This window comes from Lampetra planeri, chromosome 30 (assembly GCF_965212315.1).
Source record: "Lampetra planeri chromosome 30, kcLamPlan1.2.h2, whole genome shotgun sequence".
NCBI classification, from domain to species: Eukaryota; Metazoa; Chordata; class Hyperoartia; order Petromyzontiformes; family Petromyzontidae; genus Lampetra; species Lampetra planeri.
In genome coordinates, this window is record NC_136136.1 from 327739 (window position 1) to 350081 (window position 22343).

At 44.7% G+C, this 22343-nt stretch overlaps 2 protein-coding genes across 3 annotated transcripts in view; one reads left to right on the top strand and one right to left on the bottom strand.

Annotated features, from left to right (window-relative positions):
- The first annotated feature begins 543 nt into the window (after window positions 1-543).
- On the top strand, window positions 544-17586 carry DCAF4 (DDB1 and CUL4 associated factor 4). Its single transcript, XM_078608373.1, has 15 exons — window positions 544-577; window positions 1019-1174; window positions 2241-2308; window positions 3804-3907; window positions 5694-5851; window positions 6509-6588; window positions 7055-7133; window positions 7877-8014; window positions 8347-8420; window positions 10940-11031; window positions 11886-11972; window positions 12681-12778; window positions 13174-13353; window positions 13986-14100; window positions 15006-17586. The coding sequence occupies exons 3-15, from the start codon at window positions 2241-2243 to the stop codon at window positions 15197-15199; spliced, it is 1467 nt and encodes a 488-aa protein (XP_078464499.1). The 5' UTR covers window positions 544-577; window positions 1019-1174; the 3' UTR covers window positions 15200-17586.
- ZFYVE1 (zinc finger FYVE-type containing 1) overlaps window positions 16352-22343 on the bottom strand; it is a 30127-nt gene continuing 24135 nt past the window's right edge. Inside the window, exons 11-12 of one of the 2 annotated variants that reach the window (XM_078608372.1) lie at window positions 21351-21473; window positions 16352-20627 (exon numbers count right to left, since the gene is read on the bottom strand). In XM_078608372.1, coding sequence (XP_078464498.1) covers window positions 20392-20627; window positions 21351-21473 — 359 coding nt within the window. In that variant the 3' untranslated portion in view covers window positions 16352-20391. Of the gene's footprint in view, window positions 20628-21350; window positions 22143-22343 lie in introns of those variants that run through there. The other variant, XM_078608371.1, reaches the window with a different exon arrangement.

Below are 22343 nucleotides of genomic sequence, written 5' to 3' on the forward strand. Positions count from 1 at the left end.
ACTTTGCTAATTTTTCTTAATTTCAAGACGCTGGACGCACTTTTACGCGGTGGTCTGTTTGGTTATGTCGGGTGGTGGAGGGGACTTGTAACACAAACGTGACCAGATCATTGCGTGGCCTAATTCCAATCCCCCCCCCCCCCCCCACAAAAAACATAATCATGAAATGCAGATATGCGATTTCCCATAAATATGCTAAATTCCTCTTGATATGCAAATTATTTTGTCAAGGCGCTCTTCTCCCCTCCATCCCAGCTTAAATAGTCGCTCCAAGCCTGGGGCTTGCCATTCAGACTCTGTCTCCTCGACAGACCTGCTCTCCACCTGAGGACGGCTGTTTGCGTTGTGGCCGAAACGTCGTGAGAATTATTTTATTATGTTTAATTTTTATTATTTTATTATTTCCATTCTACGTGACTTTACCGAAAGAACCAAGAGGATGTTCACATCTATTTGTGACATCACAAATCCACATTGAACATTCCAGCGTCCACTAGAGGGCGCTGTAGCAAGGCGGGCGCTGATTGGTCGCCGAGTCGACCACCGACAGCAGCCAATCACCACGCTCGGCTTTACGGTATGGCGTACTGTACCAACATTTGCACTGTACAACACTTGACGACATTAATCGCGACTTTTAGAAACATTAAAAGTTTAATTTTATTTATCAACATGCGCTGCTTGCTGGAGCTGACACGGCAGTGGCTTTATTTGTAATATAAAACGCGCTTTATTTAAAATGTGCGTTGCTGCCGTTGCGTAACGTTGAGAGCGCAAGTGTCGAGTTCGATCTCTCGGCGCGGCAGGCGACCCGCCGGGCCCCACGTGGGGGCAGCTGCCTCCGCCGCCGTTCACCCGGCAGTGTGGATGGCCACGGCCCCGTTGATTCCTTACAGCAAGTTTCTATTTGGTGTGTAGACGCCTCCTGCTGTGTTCCTGTTGTGCTACTTTGACGCCGGCAAGCAGCTCCCATTATCTGTCGGGCACCGACAGGCCGCGCTCGTGTGTCGGCGTGCAGCGTGGCTGGTGTCCCCACCTGCAAGGCGGCGACGGCGGCGTCTCGCCGGCGAGGAGCAGGAGGAAGAGCAGGAGGAGGAGGCCACCCTCTCTCTCGAGAGAGATCGGCCTCGAGTGGAGGAGGCTTCCTCACTCAGCACGCAGTGGCGTCAACAAGGTTATCCAACACGGTGATTTAATGTAAAGTCACACTGCCAGGCCTCGTTAGAATTTCAATAATTAACATATTAAGCACTTAAATAATATCTCATTAAATAGTTGTATTAGCTGAGACTAACTTGCAGCATGAGCAGGGTACTTCGGCCACACTGGCTTTAGCGAATTCATAAACTCTTGGGCATTAACACTTTGGGGTTAGCATTCAGCTTCAATAAGCCTTAACTTGTAAAATGTAAACAAAAATTTATATATTATAGCATAATAAATAGTGGCGTTTATTATACTACCATTGTGCTGGCAAATTAGAGCTGTCAGTAGTTTGCCTGTGATGGCCTCGCCCCCGCCATAGCAACGTAGAATTTCCGCAACTGCCTCATGGCTGTAAATGGGGTATGAGCATCGCCTCATGGTCATTTGAAAAGTAAACCGCTCTAATGTTGTGTTTAGCCCGGGATGTTAATCCCCTAAACCAAATACATCTCCCCTCGGGCTCACCAGCACTTGGTGCGGTGCGTGTTGCCTGCTCGAGACGCCCTCACCCAGCAGTGGATAGAGACCGGGCTGTGGATGCACTGTGCACGTTGCTGCTTGAAGCAGCCGATCGATCCTACAGCACAGGTGGCAGGTGACCACTTTCTGAACCATAGCAGAGCTTTGTCCAGTGATGGCTGGGGTACGTCGGACCGTATAAGTTTCAAGTCAAATTACGATTTTGATTTAAAGCTTTCGTGAATGCAGGGATTCATATTCTTGGTTCTTTCGTGACTTTACCGAAAGAACCAAGAATATCAAATTACGATATCAAGTACCCATGTGGCCGTCTCAGGCCGATATCAGAATCTGTACTTATATTGGAGGAATCCTATGAGCGATGAAACTCTTTCACAATGTCTAGTATTTTCACAGATGTCCATATCTTGTCAGCCATTGTGATAATTGCGGTGAGATTGTAACGTATTCAAATTCTGTGTCGTGTTGCCTTCTTTGTAATGTGATGACCATTTTTGAAATAAACAAATTGTTCACGTGTGACACACTGTGCCCCACTTGTCGAATGGGTACAGATGAGTGGAAGGTGGCGCGGAGGAAGGAAGCGAGGCCACTGGGTGGCACCAGAGCCTGGGCACAGGCGGTGAGGGCGGGCCTGCAAATCATGCACGATGGTTCACGGATTTAGATTTAAGCCACGTACTAATACACAGGGCTGAATTTCTCAATGAATATATTCTAGAACACTGGTAGACTGGAAGAAGGCACGTGACTTGTAGATAGAGTCATTGAGAAAGGTATACTGCGTGTGTGCCGTGTGCGGATAATTGTTTGGGTCACTGACCCAGACAGAACCAACTACAATAATTGTGCCTTGATAGGACATAATCGTTCATTTATTTAAAAATATTTTGATGTGTAGATACATTGGAGTATTTGTGGATATAACTTTACAGTAAATTCTATGCTAAAGTTTTCATGAGATGTATAGGGCGAACAACAACAAACGAGACAACACATACAATACAAACGAGACCATACAAACGAGGGGAAATTTTTCCTAATGAATTTAATTGTTACAGGCACATTGCATATGCTTGCCAATCTTGGTTGTTTTTTTTCAGTCCAATAATAGCTGTGGCCATTATCACACAGAGTAGAGATGATTGCAAGGGTTGGTGGCTCACATAGATTTGTGAAACTCCCGAATATCTTGCACTGTGAGTTGACGAAGAGATGGCAATACAGCAAGTGGGTTTATGCACCGATTTGTGTGGACGTTTGAGCATTATTCCATAAATATGAATGGGGTTTTTCTGCAGTTTGCCTGGCTTACTCCCAAATGTCCAATTCTCATAATTTAATTGGCACAATATCCCAATCCAGGACCGTAATTATAAATAGACTCGATATTCACTGAGACTTTTCTGGATAAATAAATGACTATGGTGTTGATTAAATCCTTGAAGACTATTCAACTTTAACCAGGTGGGAGCTCATTAAGGTCCAAGTAAAAATGTTGCAACGCAGACCTTGACGTCTTTAATTGCACTTTAAAATAAACGTTTTAAATTCCTAATCTAAATGCAACCACATTTGAAGTTACTTGTGGGAAGATATTTTACTCCAAAACCCACTGGGTTCACCCTGGCTGATGTTTGAACCCTTAAGCGGTTGACAGCTTGAGAACTGAACTACAGTTTGGCTACATAAAAATTTTGCTTCAGAATAAACTTTAGTGGTAGAAAATTGATTTATTTTTCACAGTCACGGATCCCATTGCTAGCGAGTGCTCACACCAAAAACACGGTAAAGCAAACGTATTTGATAACCAAGGCTGACTGCTAATGAGACCCAGAATGTCAAAACAGGGACAGAGTTTGCTTAAACATATTCTGTTGTTAAATATATTCTGTTGTTTAATATAAGTTTAAAAGGCCAATAGGCTGATGGACTAACAAATGTATTTTTTTTTCTGAGCTAGAGAATGAAAGTTGATTTATTTGATCATTATTGATTGCCCTGGTATCAACATCTTTCATGAAGATTCTTGACCTTTTTGGGTTATCAGGTGTCTGGGTACAACTCAGACCCTGTTATGTGCAGGAGGGATGATTGTGGGTTCCCTCTCTTGTCAGGATGAGACACCGACACCGACCGAGTGAAGCACATGGGGAGGGCACGTCTTCAGCAGCTGCCGTCTCACAGCTGGCCCAGACGGGGGACACGAGCGACGCACCAGGTCAATGCCGGGGGTGCTGTGGCGGCGGAATGTTAATTACCTTGCCTAGCATACAGGAGGTCGTGGGTTTGAGCCAGACCCTGACACCTATATATGTGTAGTTTGTATGTTCTCATGTTATCGTGGTCGTGTGGATTTTTCTCTGGGTCCTCCAGTTTTCCCTCCACATTTAGAAACATACCTTTAGAGTGTTTCGCTGCTATACATTTCCACATTATAAGCCACTTCGTTGAGCTATTATTTGTGGCCAGGTCACTTCTGAAAGAGAGCTCTGTATCTAAGTGGACTTTATCTGGTTAAAAAAAAACATAGGAGTAAGAGTCAGGAGTGGCCAGCAATAGCTTTCTAAAGTAATTGGCTGTGGAAAAGGGGCTTTTGTATATTCGGTTAGCCGTGCTGGCCACACTGACTGAACATGCCCGCTGTTGCAGTGAGCTGATCGTGGGAGGCATGCACACACCTCTAATCCATTGTTTTGGAGGCAAGGGTCGGGGGATCGTAAAGATTTCTGAAACTCCCAAATCTATTGTGCTATGAGGAGGCTCGGAAATGGCATTACAGCAAGTGAGTGGCATTGCAAATATCTCGGCTGCCTATGATTGGGATAGAGTTAAGAGGTTTTCGGTAGCTAAAGCATATTCCATCCTGTGCATATTCCAAATTCATTTTTGTAGGTCACAAACTGTACATGCAATTCTGTCCTTTAGATTCATTGCTGGTGGTGGTCACAGTACGAAAGCACACTCTAGTGGGCGCGTTAGAGGATTGCGGAATAAACTTGCAGCTGCCACATATTCAATTATAATGTTATACAGCTTGGATCATATTATTAACTTTTTTACTTTTTCTTGCCTATGTCTTTGTATAGCAAACTCGTACGTCCATGTCTAATAGGCAAACGAACAACCTTGGTGGAAGCTGAATTTACTCTACTCTGAAGGTTATATTTTGTCATCTGAAAAAGATTTTCATAGCTAATCGGATTACTCCAGTCTAAATAAGTATTCTGATTCTGACAAACTATGCTTTTTGATTGTTTCTACTCATTGCATGTCAGTTGTGCTATCAGAGTATCAAAGTGAAAAGGTGATGAAACATGTTGTCACAACTCCCCAAGATAGCAAAATATCACACTATGTCGGGGAATGGCCATAACCCTGAAAGATCTCACACCACAGAGAAGACACTTATAGTCAATCGGCTGCTCACCTCACACCAGATCGTACACCTTCATACGCTATTAAGATTTTTTGACTGCTTGCCACTCATTCTTTATTCACTATTTTAAAAGTAGAACACCGATGGCTACATTAGACTGGATTAACAGAAAAATGCTACAATTAAATTATAATGTGCTGAGATGAGTGAACTAAACTGAAGTGTAACATTGTGCAGCTAGTATTGATTTACCATACTGTATACTGGCCACATTGATCTCAAGAGTTGTCCAAAGTTGTAAACAAGGCAGTGCAAAAATTACGACAGCAATCCCTCGCCAACTGCGGGGGTTTGGTTCCTAGAAAAGGCCGCGGTAGGCAAAGCCGCCGTTGGTAAAGCACAAGGGGCTTATGGGGGCACACAGATAGTAAACCGTGTATACATGAATTCCGTGGTTGACAAGTTTGCGTCTGGCGACGGATTGCTGTACTTGCAAATGTACGAAAACATTTTGTATATGTTTTGAAAATTAAATATTTACGAAAAAAAATAACCTTGAATTTTTTTCCCCATATAATCCTGGATTCTTCATATTAAAATTCACGGTAGTTCTTTGTAATTGTTTCAGAACTCCCAGGCTTCTACTTTGACCGCGAGAAGAACCGTTACTTTCGACTGCTGCCCGGCCACAACAACTGCAACCCCCTGACGACGGAGAGCATTTGCGCACGAGAGAAGGAGCGCCAGCGTTTGCAGCTGCTCAAGCAGGATGAGAGCACCAACAGGGTAAGGGTCAACTGCCCACCCATGGTCACCCGCTCACCTGCTCACCCGCTCACCTGTTCACCCGCTCACCTGCTCACTTACCCGCTCACTTGCTCATTCGCTCACCCGCTCTCACCTGCTTACTTACCCAAAACTGTAGAATGAAAGGTAAATTATCAATTTGTAAAACTACAATCATGATTCTAAAACTGAAATTACCATTAACAGGATACCTGAGACAACAGTTTGTATTTACATTGAGGAGTGCAATTGAAATCAAAGATTGAGGGACTACATTGGGAATGGTACACAAGCAGGATAAAGAAACATTCACGCTGTTCACCATTCACATTGCATGATCACTTTAAACATGTTGTACGCTTTTGTTTCATGATGCAATATCCATTCTTCGGACTCTTCACTCTGAAGAATACCGAATGCCCTATAACCGTAGCCAGTTTTCACAATGCAGTGTTAATGAGTGACGTGGTCAGTTTTCTTCTCTTTGTAGCTCAGCTGAGCTGCCTACAGCTCATTTGCAAATAATGGCCACGTTCCATCTGCTGGTTTTATACATGTGGCATGAATCACACGGCCATGTGAATGATTCCAACTGGTGTAAATCCACCGCTGCTTGTGACTCTTGCGTGTGCGTGTCTTAACCTTTCTCCCTGCGAGGTCCCTCAAAATGGAGTGCCGGTCACCAGGGTGCTCAACGAGCGAAGAGCTGGCTTCCACTCGACACGATCCTACAGCAGGTCCGTTCAACTTTGTATGGCACCTTTGTGAATCCACTGCTGGCTGAGGTCCTCTCTAAACCCTGTGCCGGCCGTGAGCGTTATTGGACCATATTTCACCACGCTGGTCAGCACGGGTTGGTGAAGGTGTGGAGCTGTAGATGTGGAAGCATCGGAGTACAGGACAAGGGATTTTTCTGCTCTCAACCTCTGCTGCTCATTGTGTAGCTCTGCAAGCCCTATCTATTATGATAACCTCTTTATGCATAGTGGTCACCCCTCCAAGCACTATCCAGGATCAAGCCTGTTTAGCTCCAAAATCTGACGAGATCGGGCACATTCCGTGTGATTTGGTCATCGGCTAAGGCTATTAAACTTTTACTTTTAAGCTCTATTATTGGTTAATTAACCGCTTGAGTAATACAGTGATCTAGTGGTTTTGACGGGCCTCATTCACGCATTTGGTAACCTCTCCTCTCCCATGCAGGTTGATGCACGAGCTGAAGCTTGTGGCCATGCAGCGGCGGGTGGTGCACTCCGTGAGTGGCGACTTCGGGCTATTGGAGGTACGGCTGCCCCGTTACCGGTGACGGAGTGGTCCGGTGAGCTGCCCTCTGGGTCCAGGATTAACCGCTGTTGGAGCTCTGCCTCATGCTGTTTGTTTAACTTCGTAAATGAGAAGCTTAAAGTTGCAGCGAGGAGGCCGTGTGCAGGCCAGGCATTTGGCAACACCAATTTTCTATGAATGAAGGGAAAATATTGATGATTCTGGAGTCAGGCGAAGTTATCACTCTGATGGTTTTGGTTGCAGTCCATGCCTGTAATCTGGATGCTGTATTTGTGAATCACAGAGAGCGATTTGAGTTATTGTGTGTGTAGTAACACTCACCAGCCGATCAACAAAGTGATGCTCGTATTATGCAGTACTGCAAGTAGGTTTGCTGACCCATGTTCCGTTTTAAGAGGTTTATCTCTTCTACTAATGTAGACTTGCTCGGAATTTCAGATTCCTCATACGAAAGGAATTGGCCAAATTTAGCGAAACCTTTTCGCACCTTCCTGAAATAAATCTTGTCAGATGTATTAACACTTTTCTGGGTGAATAAAAATGTCCGTATGGGTACAGTCATGGTGCAATGTACAGGGTGCATTAACTGCAGGTCACACTGTGCAACTGTTGTTTGACCACTCTTGTTGGGACTATTACAGTGACTAAGCTACCATTCCTATCTTGATAAGGAACGTTTTTTCCCTATCCACATTCGCGGTGGCTGGTATGACGCGACTTGGCACGTCCTATTTGCTACAGCTCGACTCAAAATCGGAGCGCATCTTCGCTCTGTACAACGAGCACACCCACTACAAGTATGGGCTCTTTGACCTGTCCTGTCGGGAGGGCAAGCTCCATACCAAGATATACGGTCTGCTCAAGGCTTCTCCCTGCAAGGTAGGGATGTCGCCAAGGGAGCGCTTGATTGGCCACGTGCACTGCAGCATTCTGGAGCGTTCGTGTGTCTATAGAAAACTCGGGGACCATGTGACCAAAAAATATTGAATTGTGCTTAACTTGCAAAAGAGAGTTTGGTTTCATTGGTTCTCACCTTCTACATATGTATCATGATCGTTTTATTTAAAGGAAGACAATCCCAAAAAAAATGTGTTATTTAGTACATACCCATATAAGCTTTGTGTCTGAGGCTGAGCAAAATAATTTCACATTGTTGTGTACGTGTTGCTGTGTGCGCGTGTGTCTGTCTGCCTGCCTGTCTGCCTCAACAGCTAAACTCCATGAGTTGGGCATCGTTCAATGGGAAGGACTCTCATATTTTGTATCCTTTACCCATTATTACAAAGTGAGGACCATTTTGTCACTACACAATACATTGTGGTTTAATCTTGATTCTTTATGATGGGTGGAAATGGTGTCAGTTGTATGTTCATATGCTCATGTCGGGATGAGTGCGCCAGTGGATAACTTTAGCAGTTGCCCGATGAATAAACAAAATGCTGATTTTAAGCTTTCGTGACTGCAGGAATTTATACTCTTTGTTTCTTTCGGTAAAGTGACATAGATAGAAAAAATAACTGAAAGATCACGACGTTTCGATAGCAACACAAGCCATCATCTTCAGGTGAAAGAATACAGCAGGTGGACTGCTGAGGAGGAAATGTAGCGAGAGAGCTACCTCAACCAAAGGTTATAGACGTCTGTGGTGGGTACAACCCAAGGGTAAGTGGGCGGGACGAGGGATGGAATTTGCAAGTACATGTAATCGCAGAGAGGGTAGGGGTGGGTGACCGGCTAATCCGAGGAGGGGGAGGGGGGGCTGCTGCAACGGGCGAGAGGGTGGGGGTGAAATTTAGAGGGAAAAAGGTGATAGAGACAAAAAAAAGATATAAAACTTAGCAACATTTAGAAATGTAATGAAACTCAGAGAATCGGCCAACACAACAGTTAACACTATACAGTGATACCTCGGTTCACGAACGCTTCGGTTCACGAACAACTCGGTTCACGAACAGAAAAGTTCATAAAAATCTGCTCCGGTTCACGAACTCCGCTTCGGTTCACGAACAGGAGCCGCGGCCATTTTTATGCTAATTTCAGGCTGTCACGTGGTCGTGACTTCCTGTAGGAAGATCGTGGAGAGAAGCAGAGACACAGAAAGAAGTACTGTGAGTACTGTGAAGACACTTTCAGTGACTTTTTGATTTTTGGTGTGCTTTTTAGCACATACAGTACTGTACTGTACTACTGTACTGTACAATACTGTACTTACTGTATTGTACAGTTCACCCGTTTGAGTGCTTACTGTCTCCCACCCGCCTCCCACCTGCCTTCCTCCATGCCAGAAGTCATCTCAAGCAAGGTTAGTGTTCTCTTTTTATACATTACTATACTGTACAGTACTACAGTAATGTGTATTGTCATTTGTTTCATATTTTTGTGCTTCAAAAACCAAAAAAACAGGTCATAACGGATTAACCGGATTTACATTGAACCCTATGGGAAAATGTGCCTCGGTTCACGACCAATTCGGTTCATGACCAGAGTCAGTTCACGAATTAAGTTCGTGAACCGAGGTATCACTGTACTTGGTTGATCAACGTCCTTCCAAAGATAGCTACATTTTGCATCCATCTTCTCGGTTGAAGTCATGTCTGAGTTGTGTGGAACCGATCGAATTGGGCAGCAGTGTTCCTTTGTGGGCCATGGTTTGAGATTGGTGACCGCAGTCGCACTGTGCGCCGTTGGTAATCGTCCATCGAGGTGAGAGGTCGACGCACCTGCCGTGCGATGTTCCGTAGCGGTTCAACACAGACCGTTGTCTGCAGGGTAAATTGGGACTCCACTGGGATGACTGCATGCTTAATGCCTTTGCCAGAATTCCATGTTATACATGCTGTTGGAACATAAGCAGCATTCGTTGCACAGGACTTGAGTTGAATTGTCTGTCTGTCTGTCGAGAACCTGTGCACCATTCAGAAACACCTATTATAACTCTCCTTGCTACCTGACCTGGTTTCTGGTTACAGTTTCTGTTTACTGCTGTAGAGAAATGGTACGTGAGTAGTACAATGAGTCACTGCGGAGTCACGTGATCGTGGGAGCTGGGACACCGAGCCTTGACACTGCTCTTGAACAACAACAGAGTGCAGCTCGTTCCAGTGAGGTCGTCAAACATTGACATAGAAGTCAAAGTAGTTTTCCATTTAAACAAGCTCAAAGCATCTAAATTAGACTGTTTTAATTAGTGCATATTGCCTGATCAGGAACATGGACACGGGTTAGTATATGGAACATAAGTTCATAGAAAGATACATTCTTGGGACTACAATGACAGACGAAGAGGAGTATATGGATTAGGAACATATGTACGTTACAGATGTAATTTTACCTGTGAATAAAACTAAGTGGCTTTGGGCCGGACATGTCGCTAGTGAGGATGATGGCTGATGGCAGAACAACTACTGAGTGGCAGGCAAGGAAGGGGATGCACCCAAGAAGTCATCCTCCTTGGAGATGGTGCAACGAGGTTGGCTGAGGCACAGGCTCTGGATGGGTGGTTAAAAATATTTGGCTTCTGCTATAAATGTCGACATGATCAGCCACTTCGTTGAGCTATTATCTGTGCCCAGGTCACTTCTGAGAAAGAGCTACACAGCTCAGTGGGGGGCTTCATTGGTGAAATAAAGAGCTTAGTCTTAGTAAGTTTAGTAAACCCAAGTATTACTGTACATTGACATTTCTCTTCATAGGCCTAACCCTGTTATTTGCCCCCACTCCCCTCCAAAACGAGTGTCACTGGTTAGCTGTTCACCGCTCACGCCGTGCACTTTCACTTCCTTGACTTTCGCCTGTATCGTTCAGAATTGCTCGCAATGAAGTGGCGGTGAGTGACGGTGCGATGCACGCGTCGGTGGAGCTGGTGCCCGTCTCGTATTTCACCGGAGAAGGCACAGGTCCTGCTCGTCAGCCGCGTCTGCTTTAATTGATTCTGCTTGTACAGAATTAACCCCATACACCTGCTGGAATTTTAACATCATGTTTATATGCAATAGCGTATTCTCAGAATGATAAAATGTTATGTCTTCCCTGTATTTTAATTGGGAGTACGTCTTATCCAGAGAATATTTTTTTTTCGATGTTTTAAGTACCGGGAGTTCAGAATCATCTTCCGGTAGATGGTTTTCCAGAGCAATACATAATCACCCAGAGGAGAGATGACACCCACCAGCTCTTCAGAATCATCTTATGAAAGACATCTCCCGAATTTAAATTGGCATCTTCATAATCCTGTTATAGAAGATGGCTCTTTGTCGTACCATATTCTCCCGATTTAAAATATATATTTGAAAAAACATGGCTCCAAAGTTTGTGGTGTTTTATAATCTGGAGAATATAGAAAATGTGTTGTCTTATATCTTGTGGCAATTTTGATTTGTGGCATTTGTGTTGCCTGCCTCGTTCTATCTCATACCATTATATATTGTAAATAAATTATCTTAATATAATTTGCATATATTGTAATTTCTAGATATTACACAATTTGATGTATGTTGAACTTATTTTGCATCGTATGTAGCTAATCGTGCCAACCGCGCATTTATTGTAACTATGGGAATGGGGCGGTGTGGATTAGTCGCCTGCCATGCTCTTAGGTTTCCTCCCACGCTCAAGTAACACAAAAGCAAACCAATCAATGTTCCTCCGAAGCAAGACCTCCTAAATAAGAGGCTTTTGAGACCTGTATTGCTCTGCCTGCTAAAGACAATCAGGCCAGACGATTCCTCGATGATTCTCTCTCACTCCACAGGCGTTGATGCAATCTTCAACTTCACCATCCTGACTTTTTCCTGCGTTTATGGCCGTCATCCTCAACACAACCACTGCTTCAGTGCAGGTGATCCTATCCCGTTGGCATGATGCAACACTTACAGATGTTCTACTTTAATAGAACTCTATGCAGTCAACTCTCAATTATCCAGGTTAATGGGGTAGGAGTGATTCTAGTAGAACTTAAAACAACTGGACAGGGGTGAAGATATAGGACGTGTCATCTGTATGTATTACTTCTTAAAGTGATTGGTTTACTTACTGACATGTTTGCAGTAAAAAATAAACAATAGCTACATTGCATACTTATCCTTTGTTCGGATCTCTCCCAAGGTCGACTCGGCATAAAAGGGACGGCTTTCCGCAGTGTTCTTAAAAGACTGTAAAGTCTTTAGCTGTGGTTTGTGACACGGGATGGAGAAAACAATTTGGAGAGAAAGAGAAATGAGGGAATTCCAGAGCAGCTTCAGTAGGAGACAAGTCTAATTAGAACTATCTAGAAAGCAAGATATGTGGATTGGGAGGCACATTCTCAGAGGTGACAGCTTGATGAAGGAAGTTCTGGGAAAGAGGCCAAGAGGCAGAAACGTGAATGTTGCTGAATAACTTGAAGGCAGCGGGGGATCCACACCGTGAAACGAAGAAGAATAAAGCTGAAGACCAACAGGTTGGAGGGAGTTTGAGCCAAACGCCTGCCGTGCAGCGGATGGCTTAAAGAATACTTCCTGTCCAAGCCAGATGGCAGATGTCCCCCTCTCTGTGTTCACCCATCTAGGCTGCTCGGGGAAGGCGGTGGTGACGGATGTTGTTACCGGGCACCAGCAGACCATCCACACACACAGCGACGTCTTGGCACAGTGCTTTGCAGAGCAGGTGTGTGTACGCCCACACACGCACAAACACAAAAGCATTACCATTGATGTTTTGTTTAATACATCTTGAAAACTAGATCCGACGCCTTCGTGACTGCAGGAATTACTCTTTGGTTCTTTCGGGAAAGTCACGTAGAAAATAAAAAAATAATAGAATACGACGTTTCGGTTGCAACACAAGCAACCATCATCAGGTAAGAATGAATGATAAAACACAGACAAGGGAACAGCATAGGCAGACACACATGCAGAGAGAGACACACAAAGACACAGAGCGAGTCCTGTTCCCATGTCTGTGTTTTATCATTACGTGTTAAACCGAGGTTGAAATAACAACACATTTGGTCTGTTCTAACCAAGAGGTATGTGTACGTATGTGCTGCCTCTGCCCGTTAGAGCCCGCTGCTGTACTGCGGCTGTCGGTCGGGCAAGGTGTGGCGGGCAGACCTGCGGGACGGGACAGGGCCCAACGGCTCGCGACGGCGACGCTCGCTACTCCGGCACGAGTCGGCCATCGTGGCCCTGCGCACGCTCGCCGATGAGAACTACCTGCTCGCCAGTGACATGGCCGGCAAGGTGCGCTGTGTGTGTGTGTGTATGTTGAACTTGTTTTGCACCGTATGTAGCCAACCGTGATAATCGGAGATGCGTGGGGGGAAGGACAATAAAATAAACACAAAAACAGTTCTCAAGAAATGATTTTCAATCTAGATTTAAAAGTGCGTAGCTCCAGTGGCTTCTACTGTCGGAAGGAAGCTTGTTCCAGATAGCTGCAGAAGCGCATCTGAAAGCATGCGATGCAGTGAAGCACCACAAGTGGAAAGCAAACTCAAAGTTAAAAAGCCACGTTTGGCGATCAAATAGAATCATCAATATATTTGGTATTCGTGCCATTATAGCACGATGCTATCACGAAGGCGCTATGTTTCACAGACTTAGTCTCGCTTTGTGTAATGGGTGGCTCTGGTAGTTTAGAGGGATGAGTGGCTTAGGGGGATGGGTGCCTGAGAAGGGTGGGGAGCTTGGGATGGGTGGCTCAGAGGGATGGGTGGCTCAGAGGGATGGGTGGCTGACTTGGCAGCTCAGTGGAATTTGTAGCTTATGGGCTGGGTGGCCGAGGGTAATGCAAGACACATTGGGTTCGGGAGGCTCATGGATGTTTCGCGCCCTCGTAAACCTCTGCCCTCCTGCCTCGCCTGTACATTCAGATCAAACTGTGGGACGTGCGGACGCAGAGAAGCGTGCTTGAGTACCATGGGCATCACAACGAGCACGCCATCCTCCCTCTGCATGTCAGCGACGACGAGAACTTCATCGTGGCCGGTACACACACACCCACGTAGAGCACTTTGTCAAATCGCATTCTTCAGTGTGGAATACACAGGAGAGATGTTTACTCATCCAAGGCATTGATGCATGAGTGACTTAGGGGGATGGGTGGCTAAGATTTGTATTTGCAGTGTTCAAAACATCCCAATGCCCGATGGCAAGGGGATGTCGTGTTTTTGTGTAAAACGAAAACGCATGGGAGTGCAGAGCAGTTGTAAAGCTGCCTTGGAACAGGAAGTTGTCTGTGAGTGCCAGGGTGTGGCGAGATGCACTCCACAGGCATAGTGTACAGGTCATCATAGTTTGTAGTGTATGAGAATATCCTATTGTTGTGCGTTGATTGAACAGCTAGACTGGCTGCTCCAAAGTCACCAAGTGGACATTCATCATTTGTGAATGCACTCGTGCCCTTGTAGTGTTAAACTGAGGTTCACTTCCAAGCGATAGCGATGGCAAATGCCAGTAGTGCGTCATAATTAATATTTTCGTAGGCCTACCCTGGATCGACTTGGCCTGAAATGTGTTTAAATGTCGGTACTGAGGGGACAGGTCGTCCAGCGTGGTGTTGGCCGCACCAACCCCTTGTGCTCTGCACCAGCCTTAAAAGTAGCTCGTAAACAGCACTTGTTCTTACAGATTATGTAGTCTATACTGGAGATGTCTTTTTGAATACAATCATATTTTTGTGCATGTGCACGTCTGTCATTATAATAACCGATTCTCCTGCTGCTTTGCTGCTGCTCTCACAGATTGCCGACACCTCTATAATTCTTATTTCGTGCTGCTCATACCTTTGGTTACTACTGTTGGGTGGCTCAGAAGGGGGGATAGGTGGCCGAGATAACTGTTGCCCATTCTGCCGTTGTCCGCTGCTGCTGCTATATCTGCGCATCGCTCAGTCGGACAGGACAACTCCACGCGCTTTTGGCGGCTTCGCGACGGCCTCCTCCTCCGCACCATGCCGTCTGCCGTGCCCGTGTCCTGCACCAAAGCCGCCCCGAGCGTGGCACTGATGCCGAGTCTCGGTGGCCCCCATGGGGCGCCTGGTCTGCTCGTGGCCGCCGGCCAGCGCCTCTTCCACTATAGCTATTGACATCGCGTCCTGCTGTTGCCACAGGCAGGTTGGTGAGACAACTCTTCGTGTTCCAGTGCGCACCCTGTTGAAGATTTTTGTACGTGGCTGGTGATTCAAAAACCGCTGCGGAACACAATTCTGTTTTTAAAGACAACCCTGAAAAACTAGCGACGTGCATGTACATACCTCATAGGCATAGAAGTCAAGGTGCAGTGGGGAGCCTACTGCACAATGAACTTGGCTACCTGAATGATCCCAGTCACAGGTAACATTCAAATTATATTCCTGGCCACAGCGAAATCCCATCCTGTTCAGTCTCCCACAGCTCGTCTTGGACAGTTTACCGCTTTGGTGTCGGCAAGGGGCGATCTCAAGCGTGTTACACGCTCTCAACACTCATCCATGACCAGCCTCCGGTTTAATGTTTGTGTCCCGATTGCCTTTCCTTCCAGAACCCACCCTGCCTGCTCTTCTGCTATTTATTCATTTTACTATTCTATTGATTAATATTTAATAGTTTAAGCCAATTGTTTTATATTCGTAATACAATTAGTTCCACTTTTTTGGTATTGTCACAAACCTAATTTCCTCCAATCCTGAAGCCGTTTGTTCCCATTGATACACATCTGTTTATCCAGCTTATCTCATGGACTGTTGGCATAAAGTGAATACCTGGTGCTTTCCCTTTCTCTCGTTCCTACTTCTTCCTGTAATGGCTCCATCCCCACCCAAGTTTCACTGTAAATCTTTAAAATCCTAACCCTTCAGTTTGTTCTGGCGGTTAAGACAAATCAGCTGACAAAACTGTTTCCATCTTTTAAATTCTTCATCCTGTCAGTATCCCTGTTTTTTTTAAATCAAAGCTTGTCCAATCTGGTGTAGATTATTCGAGTATTAATTACCTTGCTCTTGATTTGAAGTTGTATGGAATAAAAAAAAATTAGTTTCAACCATTTGCACATTAAAATTTGCTTTGTGTTCCAGGGAGTTGTGTTTATGCAATGCAAGATTGATTTTGCCCACATTTTTGGCTTCAGTTTACATTTTTATGAACAAACACCGCATCATGTAGACTCACAGCCTGTAAAAAAATTATTGTGGAAATATTTACATCACTGTACATAGATAAATGATTTATCTTACATGTTTAGGAAGAAAAGACACAGAAAAACCAGTTTGTAATTTTTTTTAATTTTCCACCTGGAAGTGACAAGAACTTGTAAAATATCACTTTTGACAAGTTAAAAGCTTAAAATTGTATAATAGTGCATCTGAGAAGTTTTATTAGAGTTTGTCGCAAATTAAACTCCTTAGTTGATAAGGAAATTAAGTATTCGTGACCGAATGCTAGTTTTTTGTGCTCCATGCCAGTACCTCGTATGAACACGGATGGTGTATTCATGAAACCTACTGACAGTGAAGAAAAAAGAATCCTAATTTGATAAACCTACAACTGGGGGGCCACACATGAAGAGACCTGGCAGTGAATCCAGCTTCAATGCTGGACTTGATTTTAAATACATGCCTATCAACCACTTTTTATTTTAATGCCAAACCCAACAAAAAAATTAGCCCAAGATTAAGATAATGGAAATGCAGGGCTGCAGGTTAGTTTATTAAAACATGCTGATGGAAATGTTAAATGTTGAAAGTTTTGCGTTGTTGATAGGCTTTGAGTCGATGAATGATGATGAATTGGTTTAAACAATGAGCACTAAAATAAGCTAAACATTTTGTTTAAATGACAAACTGTAAAATGAAAAGAGAAAATAAACATCTACACGGGTACATTACTCGTGTAAACACACGCCATTGAAATTGCCACGACCAAAATTCAGCACTTGTGAAAATGTAACGGCAACGTCGCTTGCCATCCTGTCGCTGTGATTCAACATTCTTCAAAAGTCTGTCGCTCACCTCTGCTGCACTGATGGATGATATTCTAGGATGAGATGGCAAAACAAATGTATTGGCTGGTAACCCATATTGGTCATCGGGCTCATCATTCTGCTGAATAAGGAGTGGCAAATTCGAAATCCAATTTACAAACAGCAAAAGGTCTCAAATATATTTCAGAGGTTATTAATTTACATATATTTCACTAATAATTTAAAGTGTGCCTTTTTTGCGCAACGGAACTCGCGTGTTAAAGGAAATCTAATTCACTAACAATGCAAGGTGCGTATCATTTACCACTTAATCTGGGGTCTCGCCTTCATAGCAGGTAACCATTAACTTATTTTTGTGTTGTATAGTAATTCTATCTTAACATTTGCATCTTATTGTATTTCACCTGAAAAAGGACAAAGGTAGAACGCAATGTGTATATATAGTAAGTACATCCTCATGAACGCTAATATAGATACACTACAATTATCTTACAAAATCACAGCCCCCCCCCCCCCCCCAAAGCAAATGAAAGAGATTGCTTCCAGAACATACAATTTGTTTACAGTTTACCGTGATTGACAATACATCATAGTGATGACGTGCTGGACATTGAAGCGGTGCTCGTGATCACACTGTGACCATGGGGTCTTTGCAAGATGAAGTCACAGAGAGAAATCTGATCATTAGAGAAGAGCACCAAGTTGGACGACGAACCCGTCACCTCGTACAAGAGCCCCCGATTCGTGGGACTTCCCACAAACCGACTTTACGTCTTCTGAAAGCTAGTGCTAAGAGTTACTGCAGAGCTGCTAAATTAAAGTGAATGAAGCAAACCCATTGCTTGTCCCCACATCGAGACAGCACGACACACAAATAAAATATTTGTGCAAGCAAAAATGGGTCTTTGCGTGGTTTTTATATATACCCCACTTAACAGCTGCTGGGTCCAGGTAGGACTGTCTTAAAATTTCCAATGTGATCATTTGAAGTCTCCCTTCCACGGCCTGTGGTGCTTGGTATGCCTGGGTTATGCACATAAGTTGTGAACTACTAAACAGGGAAAGAAATGCAAAGCACACGCATGCCAACACTAAGTCGCCGCTCGCGGATTGTCAATGACAGGGTCGGACGCTGGGCATGTGCTCTAAAGGCTTTAGATATGTAATCCTTGAGGTTGTATAGGGATGGAGAGGAGTTACTTCCTAGAGGTCAGATAACCCACAGATGTACCCCCATTCTCTAAAACAGCTTAGCTGAAATGGTATGGTCATCATCAGCGTCTCGTTAGCCGTTGATAACAAGATAAAATGATACTCGAAAAATATTATGAATTAGCCCCATAGGTGGGTCAGCTGCAGAGTGAACTCTGAGTTGTTCACCATGTGGGAAAGCAGAAATATCAATCATTAAATACATAATACATTGCTTCATGGGCCAGACTGGATTTTGAAGATGTAATGCTATCATTGCAATTATCTTGTGCTCATCATAGTGGGCACAGCTGATGTCTACTCATTGCAAAACCTGGCTCAGACTTTGCATAAATTGACACAGTTCAGATTTTAAACAATAAATGCTGGTATGATGATTCATGTACTTTAAAAATCCTGGTACCATGGCGACTGGATAAATGACCTGCCAGTCTTTCCCAACACTAATCACTTGACGAGCATGTCCATTCACTCGAATAGCACTGTGGGGTGTGGTGTTTTGTATTGTTGGGGTTGCCAACAGACATTCACACCAATGATAGACTACATAATACATATCCATTTAAACTTTAGCACGGTTGGCTACATACGGGGCGAAAGAAGTTCAACATACATAACAAAACCACGGCCCTTGCTACGTAACAACATGTTAGGTTATCTCGTACAAGCGCATTTGATTTATTTGACTCGTCTCAATATTGTTTCCACATTAGGAAGACAGGAAAAAGCAAGTGTTGAGTGAATGATGGGAGGAGATACAATACTGACCTCTAATGTCTGTGACAACACCCGATAAAAGCAATTTTGAGTTTAGGAATAACTATCTTGATGAAAATGGACTTAAGATTCATGTGCATTATGTCTATGCAATTTGCACAAGCAGTAAAAATGTCCACATTGCATTATCGTGCTTTGTAGAGTGCCCAGAGCCTAGGATGAGTGCAATTTGTAGAAATAATGTTATTTCCTTGTTTACATGTATACAGATGATCAACTGTCTGCTGGTGTCAAAACGGTGTGAAACTTAGTCATACCGATGTTAATCTGTCGCAGCCAACAAAGGAAAAAGCGAAGTTGGTCTAAAGAGACATAACTGCAAAAGGGAGGAGTCGGAGGGAGAGGCGACGCATAAGGACAGGAAGAGCTTAAATTGCAATCGATGCAAGCACCTACATCAACCTCACAACTTGGAAGATACGACGGCTCAGAGAGGCTGTTTGGTTTGGATAAAAAGTAGGCAGATCTCGTCACACCGCAGATGACAAGAGGTAAAGAAATGCAGTTGGTAAGTGTCAGTGGCAATGTGAATGGTGAGTGATTTTGAAAATGTTTGGCTATCCACTGGGATTATCACCCTCCCAAGTCATCATCCTTGGTCACTCTCTGCTCAACAACTGTTAGCAAATGCAGTTATTACAAAGCCGTCTTCACGAAAGCAAGCATCATTGGCTTCCTGCCCACTACAGAGCCAAGTTCCATCACGTCAGTGGTACTTCCCTGAATACGAAGCGACGTCCCCCTTTCTGAGAATTATTTTCAAGTCCCTGCAATTAAGCGGAGCTGCAGTTCTACCTTTTGTGCAACTGCGGTCCTCTTTAGCAAGCGATCGATGGGCTGCAATAGGAAGGAAGCAAAGTCATGGTCCTCGTAAGAAAGATGATAATCTCCCAAATAAACCAGCCATGCAATTATTCCACCACAACTCTAAAACAACTAATGCATCCCCAATGAGTTGACTCCCAAAGCAACCATGTGCCACCTAATTCGCAGACTCATTAATTCCCCTGATTGAATCCATCTCTATTGGCTTCCCTTATTTATACACGGGGGAAACACACGCACGAGTCTTACGGGGTATTGGAAACCAAACACGGGGTTCCCTGCAGTGATTCTTGAATCGCATTAACACAGAAAAAGTCACCGCACAACCATTCTCACGACACATCCAGACTTCTCCACTTGGGGAGGGGGATCAACCAAACATCGCCCCTTGCTTCCAACAGTTACAAGAATGTGAGTGGGCAGGGGGAAGAGCAGGAGAAGGAGGAAGGCAGAAGTCAAGAGGTTTAGAGTCAAAGGATCGTGGAGTAAGAGGAGGTGGTGGTTGTCTCAGAGCTCCCCCTTGCACTTGCTGCAGGTGTTGCACACCCGCACGGGATGGTCCCACCCTCGTGACGGCACCGGCCGGCGCACCGTCGAGCACTCGTTGCAGAAGCCCTTGCCGCAGGCGCGGCAGTGGTGCTTGGCGAGCTTCCCTGAGGTCATGTCCTTGTTGCAATCCTGGCAGGATGTGATCTCGTGGTCGGGGACCCAGTAGGTTGGCCGCGCCACGTCCTTCACCAGGCCTGCAGGGGAAGCAAGCAAGTGCGGCCACGGTCGGGAAATAATGGCTGTGTGCAAAAACATCGCGTCGCTGTACCCCAATTGCAGTGATGGCGCTCGGGCATGAGAACACGAAGCAAAGGCGTAGGCTCCCGAGTAGCTCCAGGGCCCCCAAACTCATTAACGAAATGTCATCCTAAATTTAAATCCTAATCATTATAAAGCATCTAATTAATTGCTCTCATCCCCATCTTGTGTATTCCTCATGTAATGTCGTGTTTGCGTCTTGCCTACATCCGTCTCATCTATTCTCTTATCTCTCAGAACTTAAATATTTTTGTCTGTATTTACGTTATATTATTACAGTTCTATCTATTGTCTACATCTCTAATGTCACCTCACAAGGAGTTTATACAAGAACACCGTTTCATACCCAGGCAATGCCTTTATTGGGCAATACTAACAATGGCAGAGTACAAATCTTTTCACAACATCGCAATAAGCATCTCGATCCTGTAGCGGTGTCTCCCACTGACTGAGCAGGCGCAGGTTGGCAAGCGAGGATGTTACAATAATTACTTATTTACACAGAAGAGCCATACTTGAGTAGTCTGCAGACTCCTATTCAGGAGAGTCCTGCTACATTGGGATGCTTGGCACACAACAATTTCATTGTGTGTGTGTTTTGCCAAGGTGGCAGGGTGCACACGTGGGATGCCAGTGGGGGTGCGTGTTGTGGTGCTCACCCAGTGGGTAGTTGAAGGTGGTGGCCACGGCTCCCAGCGTGTTCTGCACCACCTCACCCACCTTCCGCACCATCACCTTGCCCGACTCGTCTTCCTCGCCCCCCTCCGCCTGTTGTTTTTGTTCTGAGCAGACCGGGTTTGCCGCCACAGCACATGCACACACACAAATTAATACAAAATACAAGGGAACCTAGTAGTCAGCCAGGCTATCGACTCCAATTAGCATGGTTGGCTACATATGGTGCGAAAGAAGTTCAACAGACATACATATCAGGGAAAATGTTATTAACAAGCACATTAAATAACTAGTTTTGAACGATAATAGTCATATTAGAACCATGCCCAAGTGCCTCTGTTCTGCACAAAAGGCTGGCAATATATTTATTGAGGTCTCCGTTACAACTCTGCTGGACATACATGTATAGGGATGCTGTCGTGGTGTAATGAATAGCACACTGGAGTTCACCGGTTCGATTTCATCTTCCAGCAAGGCAGTTGCAATGATAGACAAGTTTCTTAAATCTTCACACTTCTGTCTGCCCAAAAGTATAATTTGGAATACTCCTGGACATCTGTGAAAAAGAGCTTTACAGCTCATCGGATTCCTGCAGTATAAATATTCTGATTCCGAGTCGATCGGCGGGTCGTATGTGGTGTACAGTGGATGTACTCCCTCCTCTTCTAAGACGTTTGGCCAGCGTGGACGAGTTTGCCAAATGCCCCCCCACAGGGTCTCCATAGCTCCCTCGAGTAGAGGCCCTTCCGTTGGCAACTGCAAGGGCTGCTGCATGCCTTGATATCATCACAAGTGAACAAAACGTGATTTTTAATCCAGGATCACAGTGTTTCTGGCTCACAGTGCTCCAACACATTGGCACCATGAAGAGCCTCATCCCAACAGGTCAGATCAGATCCGACTGCTGGCACAAAATACGGGGGGGGGGGGGGGGGCACCAGGGTGTTTTATTTTCTCATTCATACCCCTTATTCATA

Coding starts and splice junctions, on each gene's coding strand:
- DCAF4 (XM_078608373.1), top strand. CDS start 2,241: ATGAGTGGAAGGTGGCGCGGAGGAAGGAAGCGAGGCCACTGGGTGGCA. Junction 11,032..11,885: donor TTTCACCGGAGAAGGCACAG/GTCCTGCTCGTC, acceptor CTCACTCCACAG/GCGTTGATGCAATCTTCAAC. Junction 13,354..13,985: donor CCAGTGACATGGCCGGCAAG/GTGCGCTGTGTG, acceptor CTGTACATTCAG/ATCAAACTGTGGGACGTGCG.